The sequence below is a fragment of the Spodoptera frugiperda genome, chromosome 31 (assembly GCF_023101765.2).
Source record: "Spodoptera frugiperda isolate SF20-4 chromosome 31, AGI-APGP_CSIRO_Sfru_2.0, whole genome shotgun sequence".
Taxonomy (NCBI): Eukaryota; Metazoa; Arthropoda; class Insecta; order Lepidoptera; family Noctuidae; genus Spodoptera; species Spodoptera frugiperda.
This window is the reverse complement of record NC_064242.1, coordinates 4,112,039-4,134,375: the sequence shown is the minus strand read 5'-3', so window position 1 is coordinate 4,134,375 and position 22,337 is coordinate 4,112,039. Positions and strand designations below refer to the sequence as shown.

The following is a 22,337-nucleotide window of genomic DNA, read 5'->3' as shown; positions in this document are numbered from 1 at the left end:
TTGTTTTATAAGTAAGAATGACTTCAAAAATAATAAGAAAATTTATAAGAGTGATATGCTTCTTGATATAATAATACATATATTTTATGTGATTATTGTTTGACTTTAAGCAATATAGATGGCGCTACTACAGAGATTATTCTAGTTCGGCTACTCGACAATAGATGTCAGTGAACATTTTATGTGCATTTTTAACATTACAAATAATACTGTTTGTTTAAAAATAATGATGAAGACTTTTACAAAAATTTACCACTTTTATAATTCGTTTAAATAAAGATCTTAGTATGGAATAAGAATCTGAACTTAGCAATTTTTTACTTTCCACTTTTTAAGAAAAATGCCATAAATGTATGACAATATTAGGCGTTTACTCGTTTAGGATAGATATATCGTCTCAGATATTTATTTGTAGATATTTGTAGTATACTACAACAGCAAACATAAACTAACCGCGACTTCTGTGTGAGGGCCTTGCCTTGGGATCACATCCCAGGTGGGGTAGTGTTAATAAACTTATTCGGTTTTAGAAAATTCTCAATAGTAGTATATTCTGAGCACGATTCTAGACTCTGGTCTAGAATCGTGCTCAGGATTTGGTAAAATGTTAAAGGCTCAAATTCAAGTAAAATGTTAAACGTCGGAATTATAAGTGACGTAAATTATTTTTTAACGTCAACGATTTGTTGATGTTTTAATAATATTTTGAATAGACCCACTATCAGCCCAATCTATTCAACAAAGATAGTTACAACGTAGATAGTACGTCGATAGTTGGGAGTATAGGTAAGTACCCCTAAATTGTAATTATCGTTAGCAACACCTTGGTTCGTTGAATCTAGATCACTTTTGTAACTGCAGTCTACTTACAACATATTTGATAACGACACGTTTCTGTTCAGAGAGTTCCGTTTAGAGGATCAGTTACACAAATAATTGTAGGAACACATATTTAAAAATTAATTTATTATTCGTCATTATTATTAATACATTTACAATCATTTGCAAACATTCATCGCATGTGCACGGAGCCATTTACACAAACTTACATTAGGAATTAAATTTAGACAACCAGCTCTCATCTCGCCACACTCAGAGTGCGACACTGCAATTACTTCACCTACTGGTACTTCACTTACTTCAATCACTTACATAACGCAAGTCTTTGTATTTACACTAAATTAACTTAACGCTAATAAAGGTTCTTCCGCATCATGTTTTTGACTGACGAATTTTGAGTTCGTTTTTTTCCATTGCTCTTTTTTGTTCAACATTTTCTGCTTTGTCGCCTCTAACTTTGATTTGGCTTTCGATAACTTTGGTGCGCTTGTGGTTTTGTCTATTCTTTCTAGCGTCTCAATTATGTTCTTAGGCTTTGATATTACTCGTCTCGTCTCTTCGCTGATTTCGTCCATTGTGGAGTTCTTGTTTGCGTATACAACTACGTAGTGAGAGTAAGCAGAGTTAGAAGGAGTGTTGATGTCGGCGAAGTCTCTGAAGTTAGCAAACTGGTCTTGGTTGTAATTCGGTCTGGGGTTCGCTATGTACCCGAGTTCGTACGAAGGTCGACCATGACCGTTGTTGTAGTAAGAATTGTATCCATCTCCGCCGAATTCATCCTCATCATTTTGTGCGAAGAATGTTCCGCCTCTGATGATTCCAAAGTTTCCTGAACCAAGCAAACTGGAGCTCGCTTCGACGAGCGGAGCTGCGGTGGGTGTGCTGTGTTTACCGAAGTTTTCTACATTTCTATTGTAGCCTCCGAAGAGAGGATAGTTTAGCAGAGATCTGTAGGAGTTTGGCCTTTGACTGTAAGCTCCTTCTTGGTTGCCGAAGCCGCCGAGTCTGAAGTTGTTTTGTTGGCGTGGTTCGAAGAGGTTTGCGAACGTAGGGAAGAAGGTTTGTGAGCCTCCAACGAGCTCTATGGAGTGGTCAGTGTGGTCGTCTGTGGCTGCAGCTTCAGGCTCCTGGTACTGTTGTACAAGACCAGGAGGTGGTTCTACTGCTTCTGATATTATTTCTGATGATTCTGCATTCAAGTCTTTTGTGTCATCTGAAACAAACAAATTAAGTTGTATAAGAATGTGCCTTCGTTTTCCTTTGTTACCAGAAACTGGACATATAATATAAGAGGTCAACATTTACATGACATAATAAGAACCCAGTCACTGATCTCTAAGTTCTGCAACAATCAGTCTGGACCTTGACTGATCACTTTCATTAAGGAACAATACAAATGATAGTTGATACACTACCTATCTATCTACCGATATTCGATACCATCCATTCTATTAGATATTCAGGTAGCTTTAGTTCATGCTAATTTTGTGGGCGTAAAAAAGCGACAGACGTTGTGTAGCTACATGTTCTTGTAACAATACAAGTATAAGTACTTGCGTGAATAATGTGTATGACGCTTTAATAAAGAAATCTGTCGCCTTAAACAGAGACTCGCATGGTTCCTGTTTGAATAAATTTAATTAATGAATGGTATCAGGTCTGTGAAGGTTTCTGAAAGAAGGCGGATTTATACGAAGTTTTTATATGGTACTCGTGCACCTATTTAAATTACGTTCAACAGTTTTATAAACATTCATGTTACGTTACTTTTGTTTAATGTATGCTTAAGTGTTTTCTTAACTTCTGGGAGATACGATTAAGGTTTTGGTTCTTATAAAGTGACGTCACAGACGTTAGCAATGTATGTATTGTATTCTAATCAACACACTTATATCATCAGATTAACCATCTCCCCTATTATATTTAACTCATAATACAACTCCTAGAAATGGATGTAACCTATAAAATAAAAAATGTATTGTTAAATGTGTCACTAAACGCAAATCTCGAACAGCTGAATCGATTTCGCTAATTATTTTTTTGTTGGGTATGTCATTGTTAGGAAAAGGTTCTTATGTAAGAAATCATTAAACAAAGTTGCGCAGAAAAATTTCCAAGGCGAAACAAAGTTCGCACGGTCTACTAGTATTTTACAATTATGAACATCTCTGCCTATCTCTTCAGGGATTAAAAGGTGTAACGTTTGTTATGTTTATTAAGTATCTCTTCCTTATCCATTATACGTTCCTCTATGACATTTCATCTACGATACTTCTGATAGTAGGTAGCTAACAACAATGGTAGGACAACCTTCTTAATAGGAAGAGTATAATTATTTTGTAGAACAGCTGTCAACTGTCCATAATTTAACAACTGGTAACAAACCGGTCGGTTAACATATCGATGTACTCGTATTAAGCTTCTGAACGCACGCTATGGTTGTCATAGAGTTGACAAGTGAAATGAATCGATTCACTCTCACGATTATGTAAGTGATCGATACTGATTAGCTGTGTTTAACGTGACAAGTATAACATGTTGGTACTACGTGTGTTAAGTTACGCTTTTCATATTATTTAACAGCACGAATAAATTGATAAAATCTTGAAATTGTTTAACAGTTTCTTGGTGACGTCTTTTACAGAATGGTTTATGTGGAATAAACACATTGCTACACTGTGCCTACACTGTAGTATAGGAGGCAAACGGAGAAGACGTATTACCTGATGGAATATGATCAGCTTCTTCCATAAGTTTCCATGGATAGCCACAACACCAGAGGAGTAACAAATAACCTTGCCGCTTTAATTATATTAACCCAATAAAAAGAGGCGAGTCTACACACTAGACAAAAAACCCAATAAATACCAGCGCACATTGAGACACATGCTACACATTACAATTGCATTAACAGTGTGTTGTAACCACAAAATGCTTTTACTCGCACATTCGCATATTGTCTAACTATGTATGTGTCACAATGTCGAGCCGATTGTTGAATTTCTCTTATGAATAGTCAATAAGATTGAATGAAGTGTAGTGCGAACTATAAATCCCTTTTGATAGATATGTTCTCGTTTGAATGAAACTGTTTGACACTGTTTCTATTGTTTATATCATAATTCAGACTAAGTATTGTATAGGCTCTTTAGGCATATTATGTAACAATAAGACCTATTAGTTTTTGAAGTTGTATCAGAGAGGTCAGTTGATAGTTCACTTACAAGGCATATCGATCATAATTTCAGAGTTAGTATTACAATTTAGAATGTTGATAAAAAATAACTAACACTACACTAGCGAATAGTTATTTGACTTGACTAACAAGATCATAAGGAATTATAATTCTGTTTATTAGAAATTATTAGATAACATTTTTTATGGAATAAGAAACAAATAAGCAATCAGATCAGCTACTACAGAGGAGCTACAAGTGCGTAGACATGGAAACCATAAAATAGATGAAACATATGGTTGTCTTTACACAACACACTTGCATATTCAATACCTATAGAAACAACAGTTGCTACCATGTCATTCAATAAACATTAAAAAGCTACTGACGATACCATGACAAAACGTAAACAAAGACATTGCGTGGTGCAACTACGGAACAAAATGATTGTCAGTAAAAGCCAGGCAATATATGGAAATATATTCGAATGGTAGTGTTGCAATAATTTGCTATAATGGCGTCTCTAGTTATGTGTCATTACGTGTTGTATTCGTGTGGTCAGTGGTTTGTTGATGTCGTATAGAAACGTGGTCAGCGTGGTGTTGATCGAGATCGGGAAATTGGAAAGGGTTTAAGATTGAGATTATTAGTAGCATCAGCGATCGCAGTCCGCCATGTCATTGGTTGTGAGAATAATCACAACCAATGACTGACGACAATGCGATCAAGCTCACTTTGATTGTTTCTAATTGACAATTAGTAGAATTGAGAATAGCGTAGCAGTTTTGGTTTTCATTAATTCAAAGCTGTTAAAGTGAGGGCTGAATTTGAGTATGCAAGTTTTAATTAACTAAGTATTATATTCGATTGAAGAGTGGAATTAGAGAAAGGACAAACAAACCAAACCAATAAATACATTGTGTGAAGAATGATATGAATGAGAAAGAAGTTTGTGATGGGATGACATTTGAGAAAAAGAAAAGAAGATGTGTTGCGTGGACCTCAAATATCTTGGTATAAGGGCAGAATGAAGAAGAATTTCTGCTTTCATTGGTTTGGTGTGTATGTAAATTTGTATATAGTAAGCAATCGAAATAGTAACCTTCCTTTAAATTTAGGTTTATACGTATTGCGTGACCGATAACTTTATTGAAGAATTGGCTCGTTAAAATCAAATTCTGATTTATATGTAGTACAGATTGATTGCATTGATGGCATATTAATTGATTTGTACAGTTGCATGCAATGCAATAACTGTTTTTTGCCTTCACTCCCGAGTTAGCCATAAATATAATGTTTGGCGTTTATATCGTGGCAAGGTTATTAAACGTGAGTATTTTTGATTGACATTAATAGATTGAATAAATAAAATATGAGTTTTCAAGTAAAGTGTATATATGAGTGATACCGCAGCCTCAGAAAAACCAACGTAAAATATCGCTTGCATTGTGTTTCGTTGTGTGAGTGAGGAGGCCCAATCTTCCCAATCCCCGATTTTCCAACAACCCTTAAATTCCTAACCCCCAAAAGGCCGGCAACGCTCTTGTAACGCCTCTGGTGTTTCGAGTGTCAATGGGCGGCGGCGAAAGTTTACCACCAAGTGATCCGTCTGCTCGTTTACCGGATTATACCATAAAATAAGTAAAATCCAAAAACTCCAGACTTGCTTCATAGTCAGTATTATTAGCTACATTTGTTAATATCTACTATGCAATCATTTAGACGAGCAAAAGCATTTATTAATAAGCGCCTCGGTAGTAAATTATTACCGCATTTATGCGATTGTTTCCATAACAGGAATATACACAGACAGTCACCGAAGCCATATATGGTGCTAGAGCTTGAGAAGCAATTATCTCATTGTCTACATCTACAAGATTCTTATTTCCTACCGTATCTTCCTATAACTTCTTATCATTAGTAATCATGTTTGTTTGACTTTTATCTTGTTAACTGTTGTTAGGAGCATTTTCTTCAAAGATTACAATAGCAACAGTTAACCAATGAATGTTTAGATGACTATACTTGTCAAGGGACAATAGAAGTATAGGAATGTTTTACTTTGTTTTAGTTTATAAAGAAAATGTCTGGTGTACGCCTGGTTTTTATTCTTGTTCTTTAACCCTTAGGTGACTACTGTTTTCGTTTTTACTACCATCCATTTATAAAATGCAGTTAAATTTTCTTTCTTAGACGTCATTTGATTCTTTCTTTCATAAGACATCTCGTATAATTCATGATCTTTCATTGTTGTGTCATAATTAAATATACAAAATAAATGCAAGCATCTTCCTTTGGTCATCTTTCATTTCATTTACGTCAAAAGTAACACGTGTAGTGTTATTACGCCAGTATTCGAGTATATTATTATGTCGCATTAACTTATCATTAGCGTATTTGTTACGTATGCTTACTCATCTAGCCATCAAAGTTGAATGTAAAGTGTTTTCGTTTAGTAGTGAAAATATTCCTATTATGTAATCATCAGGTTGAATTGATTGGTAGAGTACATAGTTAATACGTATCGCACTTCTGTCTAGTGTTCTTTGGAAGTCATTAAAGAAGGCCTATACACCTTTTTACTTATAATATCATTGGGTAGAGCCGTTTTTTGTGTCACAGTGCACAACCACATTATGGCATTTGTTATTTCTACTTGCTTTATGATTACAACTATATAACGGTGATAAAAGGCAATGAAATAAAATCAGCAGTTGACAGCGCAGTATTTGGGTACTGATAATCGAAAATTGTATCTACATAGCCTACTATTCTTACTAACTAGCCAACAGCAATTCATTAGTTCCTATCTCTGACGTGTTTCATTGTTCGATTAGAGAAACTATCAGATGAACTGTCCAGATTAATGTACGCATTCATTTGTTTATATTGATTCAAGTACCTAAGTACACACGGCAACAAATCGAGCTATACAAATCCAGTTTATCTTGGTCCCGCTTTGTATGATCTTTCTGCACATTGGAAGGTCTGTTCATATTGGCTATTATAGTAGTGTGTAGATATGTATGTGGCAATAATTTCCCATTAGAGTCTAGTTACGTGCTATTACATGTCTGCCGGCCATATTGTGGTTTCCTGTTGAGTAGTTCACAAATGTGTGATCACGACCACCGTGTGTGTATCTAGTTTGATATTAGCCATTAGTCTGCTTTGTATTAGAAACTTTTTTGTCTTAATGATGCGGTGAGAAAGTGCTTTCGGTTTCATAGTGAACCTAACAATAGCTTTCGAGACTTTCAAGATAGCATACTACGCTTTGTGGTCTTAAAATTTCATCAATTTGGTTTTAATTAATTATGATATTATGCGAGGTTCCCACGGTTCAGGACGCAACGTCCACGTAATAGATACCTACACTACAGTTTTACTTAGTCAATGTAATACGAAAATGAGCATTTCTCGATTGTTGACTGAATTTTACCTCCTTTTGGTCTTCATCTTTACTGTATTCTTAAAGAATATAAACATATTTAACTTTTTAACTAGCAGGTTCTTAGTTTGAGATGTAAGTTGTCTGTAAGTCACTATATGCACTTTTGAAACGTGAATACTAGTCCATCAGTCTGTCTTTCAGTTACAAGCACGTAGCTTACTACGTGCTTGTTTTAAAGTGTTAAATCGAATGAAGAAAAACGAGCATGAGCATGAAAGTCCATCGCTACTCTTACGTATTGGGATAGTTTCGTATTTACAACGACTCTATCATATTTTTTTCCAGAGCAACCATCGATCACTATAATTATCTCTCAATAGATCAATGGACCATTACAGCTCAAATATAGAAACCTGTAGAAGTGAAAACGAGACTGTTACGTCACATGCAGATACAGACAGCAGCAAGTCAACCTGCCCTTTTCTGTCAAATTCCTTTATTCAATTTTCAGTTCTATAATTTTAAAATAAAGTTGAATCTCCAATGAAGAAAATTGTCAGATTAGATACGTTGACTTGCTGGTCTATCTATACCTTCGTCCAAGCTGTGGTTTGTGGTTTTGGCTTTATATTTCCTACTAAAAACTACTTTAGACAAATGCAATGAAGTGGAATGGAACTGAAGATTGTGTTGCGACCCCGGATTAATTGGGGGCATGCTTTTAATGCTACCGGGATGGATTTTATGTGGTTACTTGGGATTATGGTTGGAGTTACGTTATGTATGATACAATCAAAGCCGCCAAAAGCGGGGATTTCGGTGCGGTCTCTGAAAAGGAAGGCTGAACAAAGTTTAGCAATGAAGGTGTCTCAGGTTGTGACTGGCTGTTGATACGTATGATACAAATACCTACAATCCAAACTGTGAGGATTATGCCTAATCTTTCCTTGTTATATATGTAGTTCCTGCTGATGATTACAATACTTTTTTTTTACTTTTTATACTTGTTTATTTTTTATTTGTGGGAGGTTAAGGTTGGTTAAGGTATAAAATATGACATCGATTTGTACAAATTAGACATATTAAGTTTATTTTAATTTTGTCCCTTGATATTGAAAATGAGCTTATTGACTTACTGATTAGGTTGTAAAAATGGATTAGGTTTATGTCAAAAACATTTGCTTTTCAATATAAACACACATTAATTATAATATTTATGTACACATAGGTACTCCAAAAGTCTATATAACCCTAATTATTATTTTTAATTAAAAAAATGTTTGTTCAAATATGTTACAATGGCGGACGTGATGCCGAATGCCATTGTCTACCAATCATGGTGATGCAGAGAAGTGTAACAGTAGGTATTAAATAAGTTTCAAACAATTCAATAATGAACGTTAGTAAGAGCTATACCTACAATATGATAGGTATACATTAGGAACATTTTACCCACAAAATATTATATTACAAAGCGTGACAGTGGAATGTAAAATTTGAAATCAAAATCCATATTACAGCATCGAAGTTTTAATTGGAAAAGCAATTTGTTACTAATATTATCGGTTCGTGATTTCATTGCGTTAAAAGTACTGATGCATGTACATAAATATATACATATTACATACAAACTAAGTAATCAACGGTGAATCATCAATAAAAAAAGAAGTTAAACGTTATTATTGAAACCTTTTTTTATTTTACATCATAGTCTGTTTGCAACATACGTTTTTACATATTACGTGTTTAATAATAAATAATCGTTATTCATGCCACTAACCTCTAACCCGACCTACTAACATAGGTGTTCTAAAAACGCATATTTTTCAAAGGAAAATATACATTTAATACATTGTTTTGCAAGTTTTTGGAGAAAGTATGGGACAGTGTGACAGGGTTAATTTCGTGGTAAATAATGATGTTTGCGACATTGTGTGACCTGGGATTGAGTTTTGAAAATTGTTTAGTGTTAAGCTTAGATAACATGTAAGCTAGATAATAAATAGCTAAATTAATTATTACATTTTTCGGCTTACTTACGTACGAATGTCACCGCGTCGTGTGTAGCGGAACGCCGCTCATGAATATGAGCTTCTAGCATGACTTCAAACTCAAATAATTACGTGAATAAGCCAAGAAATATAATAATTAATTTAGTATGTCTCACGAAAGTTATAAAATAAATAGCCAGTAGATAAAGCTTAATTATGATTGGAAATATTATGTATTTAGTATTTAAACATGGTTATATGATTATGATTTATTAAATCCGCGAATATTTATGAATGGCCAATGTGTAACGTTACAAAGATTATACCTATAGCAAACTGGTAGATCAAAACTAGCCTAGAAATTTAACCAACTTCACAGAATAATGTGATTTAGTTACAGTCTTGTCATTTTTAACATTGATAATGTAATTTACTTCAGATTATTATTGCCAATAAAGAGAAAATGTGAAGAGGCTGGAACAAGGATTTTTGCAATTATTTTTGCACAATTTCTGAATCTGAAATACTAAAATAGTAATAGTAGGCCATTTATTGGTATTTTCAGAAGTAAATATTTATCGCAATTTATTGTGTAAGAAATAATCTGTAACTCTACGTCTGTCTGAATAAACCGTGATTTTTAGTAAATTTTGTCTCTACATTATTTAGTTATTTTTAGTTTGGTGACATACTGTCACCTATGTTTCTTGTACGTAACATGTCTATTTTTGTGTACTAACATTTTTGACTTTCGCAGTTAAATATATCTCTCCCGGTTTTTGTTTTTAAGAAACAGTCACAAAATCATTGAACTGAAGTCCACATTAGGAGTTATGAACTAGAAATAGAAAGTCTCAGTAACATTTCCCGTTTTCGGAAATCGACTTCTAAACTCGTGCTCAGAATTCGCGATTATAATCACTTATTATCTAACAACAATATTACCAAAATAGTAATTTTACAAACTGGTTGAAACCTACACAAGTTTGAAGTGACATATCCATAAACACAATAACGTATAGAAAGTTAGAACTTGACCAAAAAACGTTGGGATTGACCGCGTTAACTGGTAACCTTAGCTTAATGATATGCATCTTTATTACCTATGACATAAGTCACATAATTATACAAATTTTGGACTTGAATTATGTTTTTTATATTTTTTAAACTTTGAACTATGTTGTTGTAATGATGACAGTTACTGATGTGATTTGATAACTGGTGTAGTTAGATAGAAGATGTCTATATTAGTCTTTCATAATACTATGTGCAACTTTTTACTAGCTTCTTGCATACGGTTTCGTCTGTTTGGGCAAAAGAAAGAATAGCTAATTTTACTCCGCAGACTCTCGGAGCTGCGGGCTACCTACTACCGAAGCAGGAGTAGGAACGGGGTGGCTTTTAATCAGTAAAAGTCTGATACTCCCTTCGCCCAAGGCGGGAGAAGTCATTGGATGAATTTCCTACTTCAAAAAAGACTTCAACTATTTTCAGACACATAAATCAAAACTTAATTACTATTGCAACTTTTTTATTAACGCTAGATATATCAGAAACATAATTAATCATTAGGATCAATCAATAGGATTGATGATACGATCAATCATATCAATTAATGTCAGTAGAACAATAGTATAAGAAATAAAGAACATTGATTCGTAATGGACTGATCATTTATTTGATAGTCAAAGGATAAGGAGATGTTTGATAATTTAATTAAGGTTTAATTTAATGTACTGTTGATGAAAAATGATGTACATATGTATTTAATTTACTCTAGCTTTTCAACCAAAGTAAGAAAAATAATATACAGGTTGTTTATAAAACAAACAAACACTTTTACATTAAAGTATACCTAATATTAGTACCTAAGTATTTCCTTACGTTACAGTCGTTGGTCTTTCGATCAAAGTAGCAGTGACCCTTTGCGAGGTTTAAAATCAATGCACTTGCATTAGCTTTTTTGTTACAAAACCAATTGTAAACAGACCTTCAAATATTCAATTATATCTAATTTCGTTACCCACAAAAATGGCAATAAAAAGCAGTAATGAGTCATTCACATCACTAGTTATTTGTTTAGGTACCTTCGATGATACATAAATGCCGATTCCAAAATGTAATACTCATCGATTAATGAAATCATTCGCGAGTGCAGTGAACTGAGACAGGGCCGTTCATTCTAGGGTCATACAATGAACATGATTTGACCTTACGCGTCCAACTAATACATAAACCGTAAAATAATCTATTACCAAACGTATAATCAAGAACATAAATATTAGTTTGCGGTACTAACGGTAATTTTTTTGTTTTTAAATGTCGGTCAGAGGTCGTCATTCGGCTTAGTCATAAAGCTAGATGGAATCTCTATTTGAAAAAGTATGTTGTTCTTTTTATTGTCTGTGAATTTTAAAATATGCATTGTTATTTTTTTATTTAAAGGTATGTTGCAAAAAGTTGCCGTTATTACCTAGAAAAATGTGACAAATCGAAGATCTCCTAGTTATGTTTTTGTTGAATTCGAAACCAATTGATAAAATGTAAGCAAAAAACTAACTTGGATAATTAATTTCGCTTTTGAAATCGCTAGAAAGTTTTGACAAACTACTGCATACTATTCAAGGATTTTATCGAGAGATTTATTATAGTTTGGCACTGGTAGAGTTCTTTTAAAATATTTTTGTGATATTTGGTTGACTGATCCCAGTGACCACGACCTGTGCAACGATAAGTGTGTTTTTCCACCAGAGACGTGATATGTAGCTATGCTACGAAGATGTTTCCACCTATTCCATGAAGTATCGATAGTAGGGAAGACTTTCCATATAAAAAAAAAAAAAAAAACGTAGCTTAGCGGAATTTCACCAGTGCTAAAGTATTGATACCAATGAATATGATTGATGGAGCCCAAACGCATTCATAACGACGTAGCATAGCACATCTCTGGTGGAAATACAAGCTAACTCCCGTGGCTTTATACGCGGCTAAATAATTAGGTACATCTTAAGTTGTTAGTGAATGGAAACTATAAAACTATTTTGAAATCCCACGCCGCCGTAAATACGTACAACAATATAAAACGGTAATTAGAACCCGCTTACACGACATTAAACAATTAATTACACGAGCCATAAACACAGTAATGCACAGAGAATTATCTCCAACAATGCATATTATATTTTTACATTTCCGCAATGAAATAATTATCATATTATCGTAATAAATACCTAAAATGACTGCGATATAGGTATTTTAATGTGATGGGATTTCTATGATTCTCGTATAAAATGACTTCCCTTTGCTAATCTGATTAGAATACCATGTTTTCCTGGCGACCTGAGGTGAAGCGACAAATTGATAGTCTTGTACTTGCATTGTTTCCGACATTTAACTAATGAATGGTTGTGATTAATATTAAGTATCATATTACTGCTTTAATGTATTGCTAATGGCGATGTTTCCCTAGTACATGCATATGCGACTTGGGCGATAAGTTTGCTCGCAGTTTTCTGTAGGTACTACAATATTATGAAAGGAAAGATTGAATTATTTATTTATTTGCATATAATAGGTTCTGAAACTAAAGAACCAATTAAATGATTTTCGTCATTCATAGTTTATTTTTCAGGTTGTCACGTAGGTTTATTTTAACTCAATATTTTTACTGTACCGTGCTCTATTTAGCTAGTCTGTTATTTTATTTAAGAGATTTATTTATTTTATTTCCATTGTTCTTTCTATATTTATAAAGGCGTGTGAATGACATTTAATATATTCGCCATTCGATAATAATTTACGTATACCGAACTCAAAATTTCGTTATCTCATAAGATTCATCAATGAGATAGCTTTTGTAACCATGACACTGACATACAAGTTAACAAATATTGTATGCATTTTTATCTTATTTTTAAAAAGGTGATATTCGATATACAAGAAAATGTAAAAATTCACTGCATTGGTGCGCACACTGTCTGCTCGTAAATTATGAATCCCGGTACGATTTGAAACTAGTCGAACTTCTCTCGTCGCGGGAGTAACTGTATATTTTTCAATAATTTTGTACAGTCTTATACAAATCTACCTAACACACATAGAAAGTCTCACTCACTCACACTCACATTAGCCATTATATTTGCAATTGTGCAAGTGACGTGACATTTCTCAATACTGTATTCATCTGTACACAGTGTGCTATATGGAGCGTGACATCGATTTTGTGCTCGCGTGTACACTGATTATGTGACAAATCGTAACGTGTTGTACGCGTCACGCTGCTGTCCACGTTGCGTTTACGTAAAGTGTGAAGTAGCTGTGCGGTAAATTTTTTTATATTTGCGGGAAAATTAAAGTTCGAAATGAGGCATTAATATGAATTTTTAAGAAGTCATTTTGCTGTTATTTTATGCGTATTTGCCACGATCTACTCACTTTTTTAAGAGGGGGAAAAATCATCCAATGCCTTCTCCTACCTTGGGCGAGGTGAGAGGCCGTGTCAGACTGTTATTAACTAAAAACCACCCCGTTCCTACTCCTGCTTTTTGAGCTGGAGTCCCGGTAAACCTGCTAGGTAGTCTGCACAATCTACTGACTTGGCAGTCTGTCCAGTCTCTGTTAAATGTTTCTTAGTCAGCTGTTACGATACCCACAGGAAAAGAAGACTTATGGCATATAAGTAAGTCTATGTGCCGTACCTTACTGTCACCACATGGCTTTCAAGCCTTACAGCCATTTTTAAGCTGTGTCACGTCACTATTTTCGTAACACATACAGCCTAACGTGTCTTTGCTCTTGTTCTTGTATCGCAAATGCATAACATTTGTATTTACTTTACGTAAACGGTTTAGTGTTGTGAAATGGAACACTAGTGCAGGTGTTACACTACATTTTGTGTTCGTCTTATTTTCCGCACCTATGTGGAACATTGAGTATTTTCGCTAAGAATACACACAAGATTTGTGTAAGACTTTGTATTCTTGAGATTGGTAACTTACCTATGTCCAAAAGTTTTAAGAAGAAAAATAAATGTTTATATGATAAAAACCCTTAAATAATCTTGTCAAACGAAAAATATTCGATGTTACTGATATTGAATACCTTTTTTATTCAAATGCACGTATGTAATTTAAATGTTAATATATCCAGGACATATCTCACCTTTCTCTACGTATACACAAAAACAATAATCAATGACAAATTATGTCATATCATAATTTAAAACAAACGTAATCGCTTATCCATTGTTTAAACACATACCTACGTACATTATGTACTATTTAATACCCACTATTAGTGCAAGTATAAAATCATCACGACATTTCAATGTCGTAAGCTATAACATAAAGAAATACGGAACTCATACATAGACATAATATTACTACGACTGTGTATGACGCACACTATTACAGTCACTTAATAAAAGCTCATGTGCGACTATTAATAATAATAATGCCTTTCCTGGTCCATTTGTTACGAATTTTAGGCAATAATTATTACCAAGGCAAAATGTAATAATGTCTTACTAACATTAATCATTATTGTAGAAAAAGTAAAGCGAAACTAATTAGTAAGCGGACACTATTATCATAAACGTTTAATAAAACAGTTAAGGTTTTTTCAGTTCAGGAATTGAAATGTATGTTTTTTTTTGTGAGATAAAATAAGTAGTAATTACATCGAGAAACGCCAGTACGTGCATATAATTAAACGTTTATTTGTATTGATTGATATATTGTAAACAGAATATAAACATGTTTTGTAATTTGGTATGCATAGGAGTAAAGGTTTTTTCAATTGTATTTCTAACTCTTTTTACGTGGCCGTTGCTTGGATTTGTTCTCTGACAGGAATATTGGGCTATGCATTTTTTTTATCAAAAAATGGAATCTGATAGTACAAATAATCTCTCTATATATAAAAGTCAATTGCTGTTCGTTAGTCTCGCTAAAACTCGAGAACGGCTGGACCGATTTGACTAATTTTGGTTTTGAATTATTTGTGGAAGTCCAGGGAAGGTTTAAAAGGTGAGAACAAAATGTTTGAGGCAGTTCAAAGTTTGCCGAGTCAGCTAGTAATATCTAAAAATTAATTATAACATACTGAACGTCACGGTAATGCAATAATTAGCGATCTTGAACTTAAATTACTAGTCTATAAATGGCTATCCATTACACCACGATCGCGAACGATCAGTATCCTGTATCCGCCTTGTCAAAAAACTTACGATTGAAGTAAAGTAGATATTAAGTATTTGAACATAAATATAGTTTGAGGAAACATTCAACAAATCACTGTATTGATTACGTCTACTATGCATTTTCCGCGTCGTCAATTAACTTCATTAAAAAAGTAAAGTGGGAAAGTAATCGCGATAATTTTGTTGTATGCCTATTCATGCATGTGGATTAAATACCACAGATTATTGTGTTTTTACTTTAAACAAAAAAGAAAGGTGATAACTTTATAAAATGCTGTAATAATGTAAATAGGCAGTTTCAAATTGTCAATGCTATCAAATGAGAAAACCTCATTCACATTTTCTTTAATGATAATAGTGTTGTACAAAGGTGATTTATTATTTGGAGGTTTAGTCAAAGGCAGTCTACATAATTTTATCGAATTAAAGTAATAATCATGTTATCTGTCCTAGATATGATTTCTAGATTGTTTATGCCTTTGACTCAAAAGGAGATGGCGGGACGAACTCAACATCTATCACAGGGATTGGCCGCAAAAGGCTCTGCACAGAGTGGGGTGGGGAGGCCTTTGCCTTGCAGTGGGACGATCATGGCCGAAATCTCAATCATGCCTTAGGTAACACAATTTATACCTTCTCCAATTCATTTACCAGGGCAGCACGGAATCTTAAAAAGGGAGTTTAAATTATGAAGAAATTATTTTTAAGAGCAGGTCTAAAATTTATTTGGACCGATATATTTCGGCCATCTTTTATCTAACCAAAATGGCGTTATCACAGCGTTTATTAAGAGCTTAAAAGGGGTATTAGCGTAAGACCTACCACAAGAAGCCTGTCCCAACATTCCTGAACCGATAATAATAACCGTGAAGGTCATACAACCGATAAAACCGGGTATTTATCGATTTGGGTCCGAATTCGCATACCAATAAATTTTGTGGGTGTCGATTCTTATATCGAGTAATGAAAGTGGTTTAAAGGAATGTGTATCGGGTTCTCGTATTTAATTCGCGGGTTTTGAATTAATTTTCGATGATATACTGTATTTTTGTTAGACGTAATACTTATTACTAAAACTTAAGGCTATAACTTTAATGTTTCAAGAAAAGGTTTGAAATTATGTGGCCAAACTTTAAATCGGCTCTTTTTCTTGGCAATATTTGTTAGAGGTTTCGCAGAAAGAATTTTGAAAAAGAATCTATTACTACTATTTTTTATTAAAATTACACTATGGTTTATTAGAGCAACACCTAGAAGGATTAAAACAGTAACATGATAGAACTATCCTGTACCTTAAGCAAACTTTTGTTTTCGACAAAATTCCAACAAAGATTATGTCAACATACATAGGTAAATAAAGCACACAATCTCATTAAACCAGTTTCCCTTTCTAGGTCGGACATGCGTTGATGAGTCAGTGACTCGTAGTCGGCGATTTTTTACGCGCCAATAATCCGATGTTACGTTATGTAACACGATGTTAGATGTTACATTACGGTAACATTAAGGAACATCACTATGTCATTATGTTACTATCTCTGTTTTGTGGGATTTACTATTGCGTGCACATTTGCGGATATTGTACGTAAATAAAAGTTAGTATTTAGTTTTTATTGGGTGAAAACTGCTGTTCGGTGATTAACAAACGATTTATACACATTGTTTTGTTTTTGTCGAACTGAATTGGTCATACAATTACTTTTTATGTATTTAGAAAAACAATCGTAAATTATTATTTCTACACTAGGTAATATTTTTTGGAATATCATCCGATGGTTTTTATCGCCTTGGGCGAGGCGAGAGGGAGCGTCAGACTGACTAATAACTACCCTGTTCCTACTCCTGCTTTTCGAGCCGGACCCGGGTAACCTGCTAAGCAGTCCGCAGTTCATATCTCAGTACCTAAGTTTGTACTTTGCACACAACAGAATAATAGCAATAAAGATTATTATAGATAGATGTTTAATATAATATTTCCACTAAGTGAAGACGATTACATATTCATAGTAAAAGATTAGCTGACTATGCCTCGAAGCTACATAAAATTACTTAATCGACCTGCATGTATGTATATTATTGTTTATAGCATACAACGACTATTACTTTGGAGTACAATAGGTATGTAAAGCATGCAGTAAATATATTTTTTTCAATAATTGGGAATTCGCTTATTTCTATTTGTTTTAAGAAGGGACGTAAGAGAAGCTAGTTTTTTTCTCAAAATTAGACCTTATAAGCTTATAATGCTGCATATTACTGCAAAAATTGCTCTGCAAGTAAATATTGTAGCTACCAAAGGCAATAATATAGACGGTTCTGCGTACGTTACCTCATCTTTGGCATTAGAGAGGACCACGCTCAAGGATGCATTGCTTAGAACTAAATTTATTGTGTCGCACTATTGAACGTGACTGTTAAAATAATACGTCTTTATGCAGTGTTAGTACGCTTTGTTTACCAAGTGGGACCTAAAATGCATCTACAGGCAGATCTATACTATGCTTGTATTACGTACGTGTGATTGTATCGAACTTTTAGAAGAAACTGAGGGATATATTATTACATCTATGATGTTTTCGAATCAAATGCGTCGTTCAAGGAAATAGCGCAGAAACTCTTTTTAAACTCCTTTACCCTGATAAAATAGGACTCAATAAGAACGTAGGTATTATAATTCATTTTTCGTCCACAGTTTCACTAGTGTGCTTTTCAGCAGAATCTCTTAATTTGGTGCTACTATGTTCAATTGGTTCGCCATCCATAACATGGGATTCATGACTGGTAAAAATGTGGGTGTTAGTGTGTATGTTATATATGTTATTTACAAGTTCTCATTTTATATTAAAGTTATTGTTTGCGGATTATATAAATCTGCGCCCTCGTTACTCCCACGCTTTCCTGGTTTCATTCACATTTTGAATGTATTTTTCTTTTAAGGCTGAATATTAATTTTGTGTATGTACTTTTTGGGTACATCTCGATCACATCACATTTGTCATGAATTGAAATCGTTTTTAAGAAAAATATATCTGTATCATACAGTCCTGTTATTTATTCATCTTCAATGTAGAAGTTTCTTTACCTTAGAGCTTCTGGTACACGAGAAATATCTTAAAGAATTAAGGAATTAAGTATACTTGATTCAAAGAAAAACAATGAAACTTTTGATAAGGCTCCTCTACAATAACACTGATGATATTTCCCACAGCATCCAAACAGGCAATCGAGAAAGTAGACTACCTAGTTGCAATACCAAAAAAGACGACAAAGGATTAAATCATCACCACTAATGCAGTCACGACTTCTTTCAAATATTTCGAAAGCTTATGAAGATGGTACAATATCCCACAGCACAGGCCCACACAATGGTAGAAAGTGAAGACGAAAGCACATACTGCTATCCTAATCTGTTAAATTACTACAATAGATTTTGAACTTTATCACAGAATTATAAAGCTGGAACTCTGTTAAAGAATTTGGTCAGTTTAGACTAGGTTGATAAGCTGCTGTAGGTATCTATGTCGAAATAAGCTTACTTCCCGATGACGTAAGATAAATTAATTGAACTCATTTGTCAAATCATTGAACCGTGATCTCTTAAGTTGATCTAATGAATTTGTGTTAGCATGAGCTACAAAGCTCAGTATGAAGAATGTGTTAGTATTACGTGGGCGGTGTTGTGCTGTTTTGAATGCATTTGTCACTTAGTTGAGAAAGAGTCTGGTGAAATAGAGCGACTGATAGCTCTTACTTAGGTGTAATGTTGTGGACTTATGTGTCTACTTGACATTTATATGAATACATAACCTTATGCAATGCAATGCTTGTCTAACAACTCCATTAAGTGTTTGTATATTACCCAAAAGATGACATATCTGATAGTGATGGTAAGAACGTAAATTCAGCAATGGTCCTAAAATGCAAGTATAAAGACAATAAGATAAATTGAATTCCAGTAAAGTATTTTTATTTTATACTGATTCTGATACGAAATGTATTCGATTCTATAAAACCAAACAATATCTAGACGGATGAAACTAACTAAGCAGTTACAGGAATCATGACCGTTAAGATGTACGATAGTCATGGTTACACTCATAAGCTGATTCTAAGATCAGATCATTGAATTAGCTCTTACTTCGTAATTATTAAGTAAGATATTAAATAGCAGCTAGATAATGCTAGAGAATGTAATCATGATTTTACTTTTTATTTTAAAGTGCTGAGTAAGGAAGCAGATGTGAAGCGTAAAAGTCAAAGTGAAGAGACAAATAATAAACAAGGTTTGATGACACGAAAAATGAGAGTAGAAATATTTAATGCAATGTTTTCGCTTGAGGATGAACCTACGAGTATCAATGTCCATTATGAAGTTAATGAAGTAATAGGACAAAATATAGACTTAACATTATTCTAGCCAAAAGAAAAACACAATGAACATAACCTAAAAATTAAAATGGGAATTTGAACGAGACATGACTAAAGAAAGGCATCTACGAAAGAACATAGAACAAACAGTAAAAGCATTGTTCTTGCTAGCTTGCATCATATCCGTAACTCAAAAAAAAATTACATTTTTGTCCAAAATTTCAAGATTTTAATCAGAATAATTGTCATGATGAAACATTAAATATTTAAAACTAAGCGTTGAAATAGTCATAAAAGTATTATATAATAGTTAATTGGTTATGTGCTTTATCCGAGTAAATTGAGGCTGGTTAATTTTAACTGTCAGATATTTGGCTAGATTTGATCTAGAACGTATTTATTAGATATTTTTGTTGATAGCTTCCTTGTTTTCAGAAGTCACGTTACATCACAGCGTTGTATCTGTTATTTTAAATCTTTAGACGAGGGCAGAGGTGGCTTTTAGTGTCCTTATTTTTTACCAATTAGTTGCCTCAGTAGTTGAGAACCGATCGTCTGCGATGTGTTGACGATTCCTTCTTGGAACAATTTTTATATTATTTGTGTGTACTTTGTTTGTATTGTAAACCTTGTCTAAACAGTTATAATTTTAGTTTAATCGTACTTTAATAACTTTAGTCGATCCTCGAGTTATAAAAGCTTTAATTGGACTACCTAAGTCATTCTGACTTAGGTAGTCCAATTAATAAGACTCAAGTCATCATAAAACTCAATATTAACTTACCTCAGTATTATCATTTTCATTTATAACAGGCTAAAACTTCCTACTATTTCTAGAAATTGCATAATCTTCAGTAGAAAGGCTATTATGAGATTCACTATGCCCTTTGATCAGTTTCATTTTCATACTTCAAATATGGCTGACAATTATTTATAGCGCAGGCGTGTCTAAACAAAATTGATGTCTAATTGTTTTGTTGTTATTACACGAGGAAATTACTGATTTGATGTTTTGTGTTGCAAGGTTTGTGATGAAAACTATAGGTGCAGGAAAGGTGGCCTCTGTGTAACATTAGTTTACGTTGTATTTTATGTTGTACAACTTGAACCCACATTTAGGCGTTTAGTTTAAAGAGATTTTACGTTGGGGAGATACTAGTATCTACGTATACTTGATGAAAAATAGTTTACTACGTCTGTACTTAACATTAACACTAAAATCGGTGACTTTTGAATAAATTTGTAATTTTGATTTGTTAAATTCTGTAGACTGCAGATGTCTTCTTTGCAGTAATAATACGTTATCATACGAAGTTAACTGTGTTTCTTTCCATATTATAATCTCTTTAATAATAATCAGACTAATAACTATTATTATTACTAGACTGCTGTAAAATAAACATATTAATTATGTCGACCTTTGTAAGGAAACTAGGTTTATTTCGAAAATTATAGCAAAGCTTATGATATTGGCTTCAAGGTTAATTAATGAAACAGTATCTGTTTTCGACATCCTTTTTTATTATTTTAAATAATCAACATATTTTATAAACAAAAGAATACAACATTTTAGGACCAAGATTGACCAAGTTCCTTTTGTGTTATAAATAAATGTTAAATGGAGTCACAAGAACAGGACATCGGTCATACTTAATACTAGATTAATATGCGGAATAATGTGAGTCACTTCATGTTTTAATTATAGCTATATTTATGCCATTTATACAACATTGACTAACCACAACCACGTTCATACGTCCTGTTCAATGAGAAAGTGAGGTCAGATTAATTATAATAAAAGAAAAAAAAAAACTACTGTCTTCACAGATAACATCAGAAATATGACACATTGACAACTGTCAATTCATTTACAACGAGATAAAATTATTATATTTGAGTTCGTTCGCTAGATATGACACGATGATCGTGACGTATCTTGTCTTAATTGGATCTAGGTCTTTGTTCTTAAATGTATTTTTTGTCGTCAATTTATCGGTCACAAAAACTAATTATTAAGAGTGATTGTAATTGGAGGAAGCAGTTACAAATTGTTTGTCTTTGTTTTACTTTAACATTTTAAAACTAGGCTTCCGGAAAGTCACTAGTTTTAACCGATAATTGATGCCAATCACCAGTTATGCAAATCTCCATAAATATGAAAGAGCTAAGATTATAGCTAATTTATTTATTTAAATTAATAATTATTATTACACAAACGGAGACATGTCATAAAACACGCTGATAAACAGTGAATCTGTGTAATCTACTTACTTACACGTGTATTACATAAGGACTCACAAAGCTTGAGTGACGTGGATCGATTATGACATCGATTTTATGCGTTGATTGATCGATTACGAGTCGGATGTT

At 33.4% G+C, this 22,337-nt stretch overlaps 1 protein-coding gene across 1 annotated transcript in view; it reads right to left on the bottom strand.

Moving 5' to 3' along the window:
* Nucleotides 1-949: 949 nt before the first annotated feature.
* Nucleotides 950-22,337, bottom strand: part of LOC126912919 (uncharacterized) — a 71,065-nt gene continuing 49,677 nt past the window's right edge. Inside the window, exon 2 of the mRNA XM_050707362.1 lies at nt 950-2,053. Coding sequence (XP_050563319.1) covers nt 1,182-2,053 — 872 coding nt within the window. The 3' untranslated portion in view covers nt 950-1,181. The remainder of the gene's footprint in view (nt 2,054-22,337) is intronic.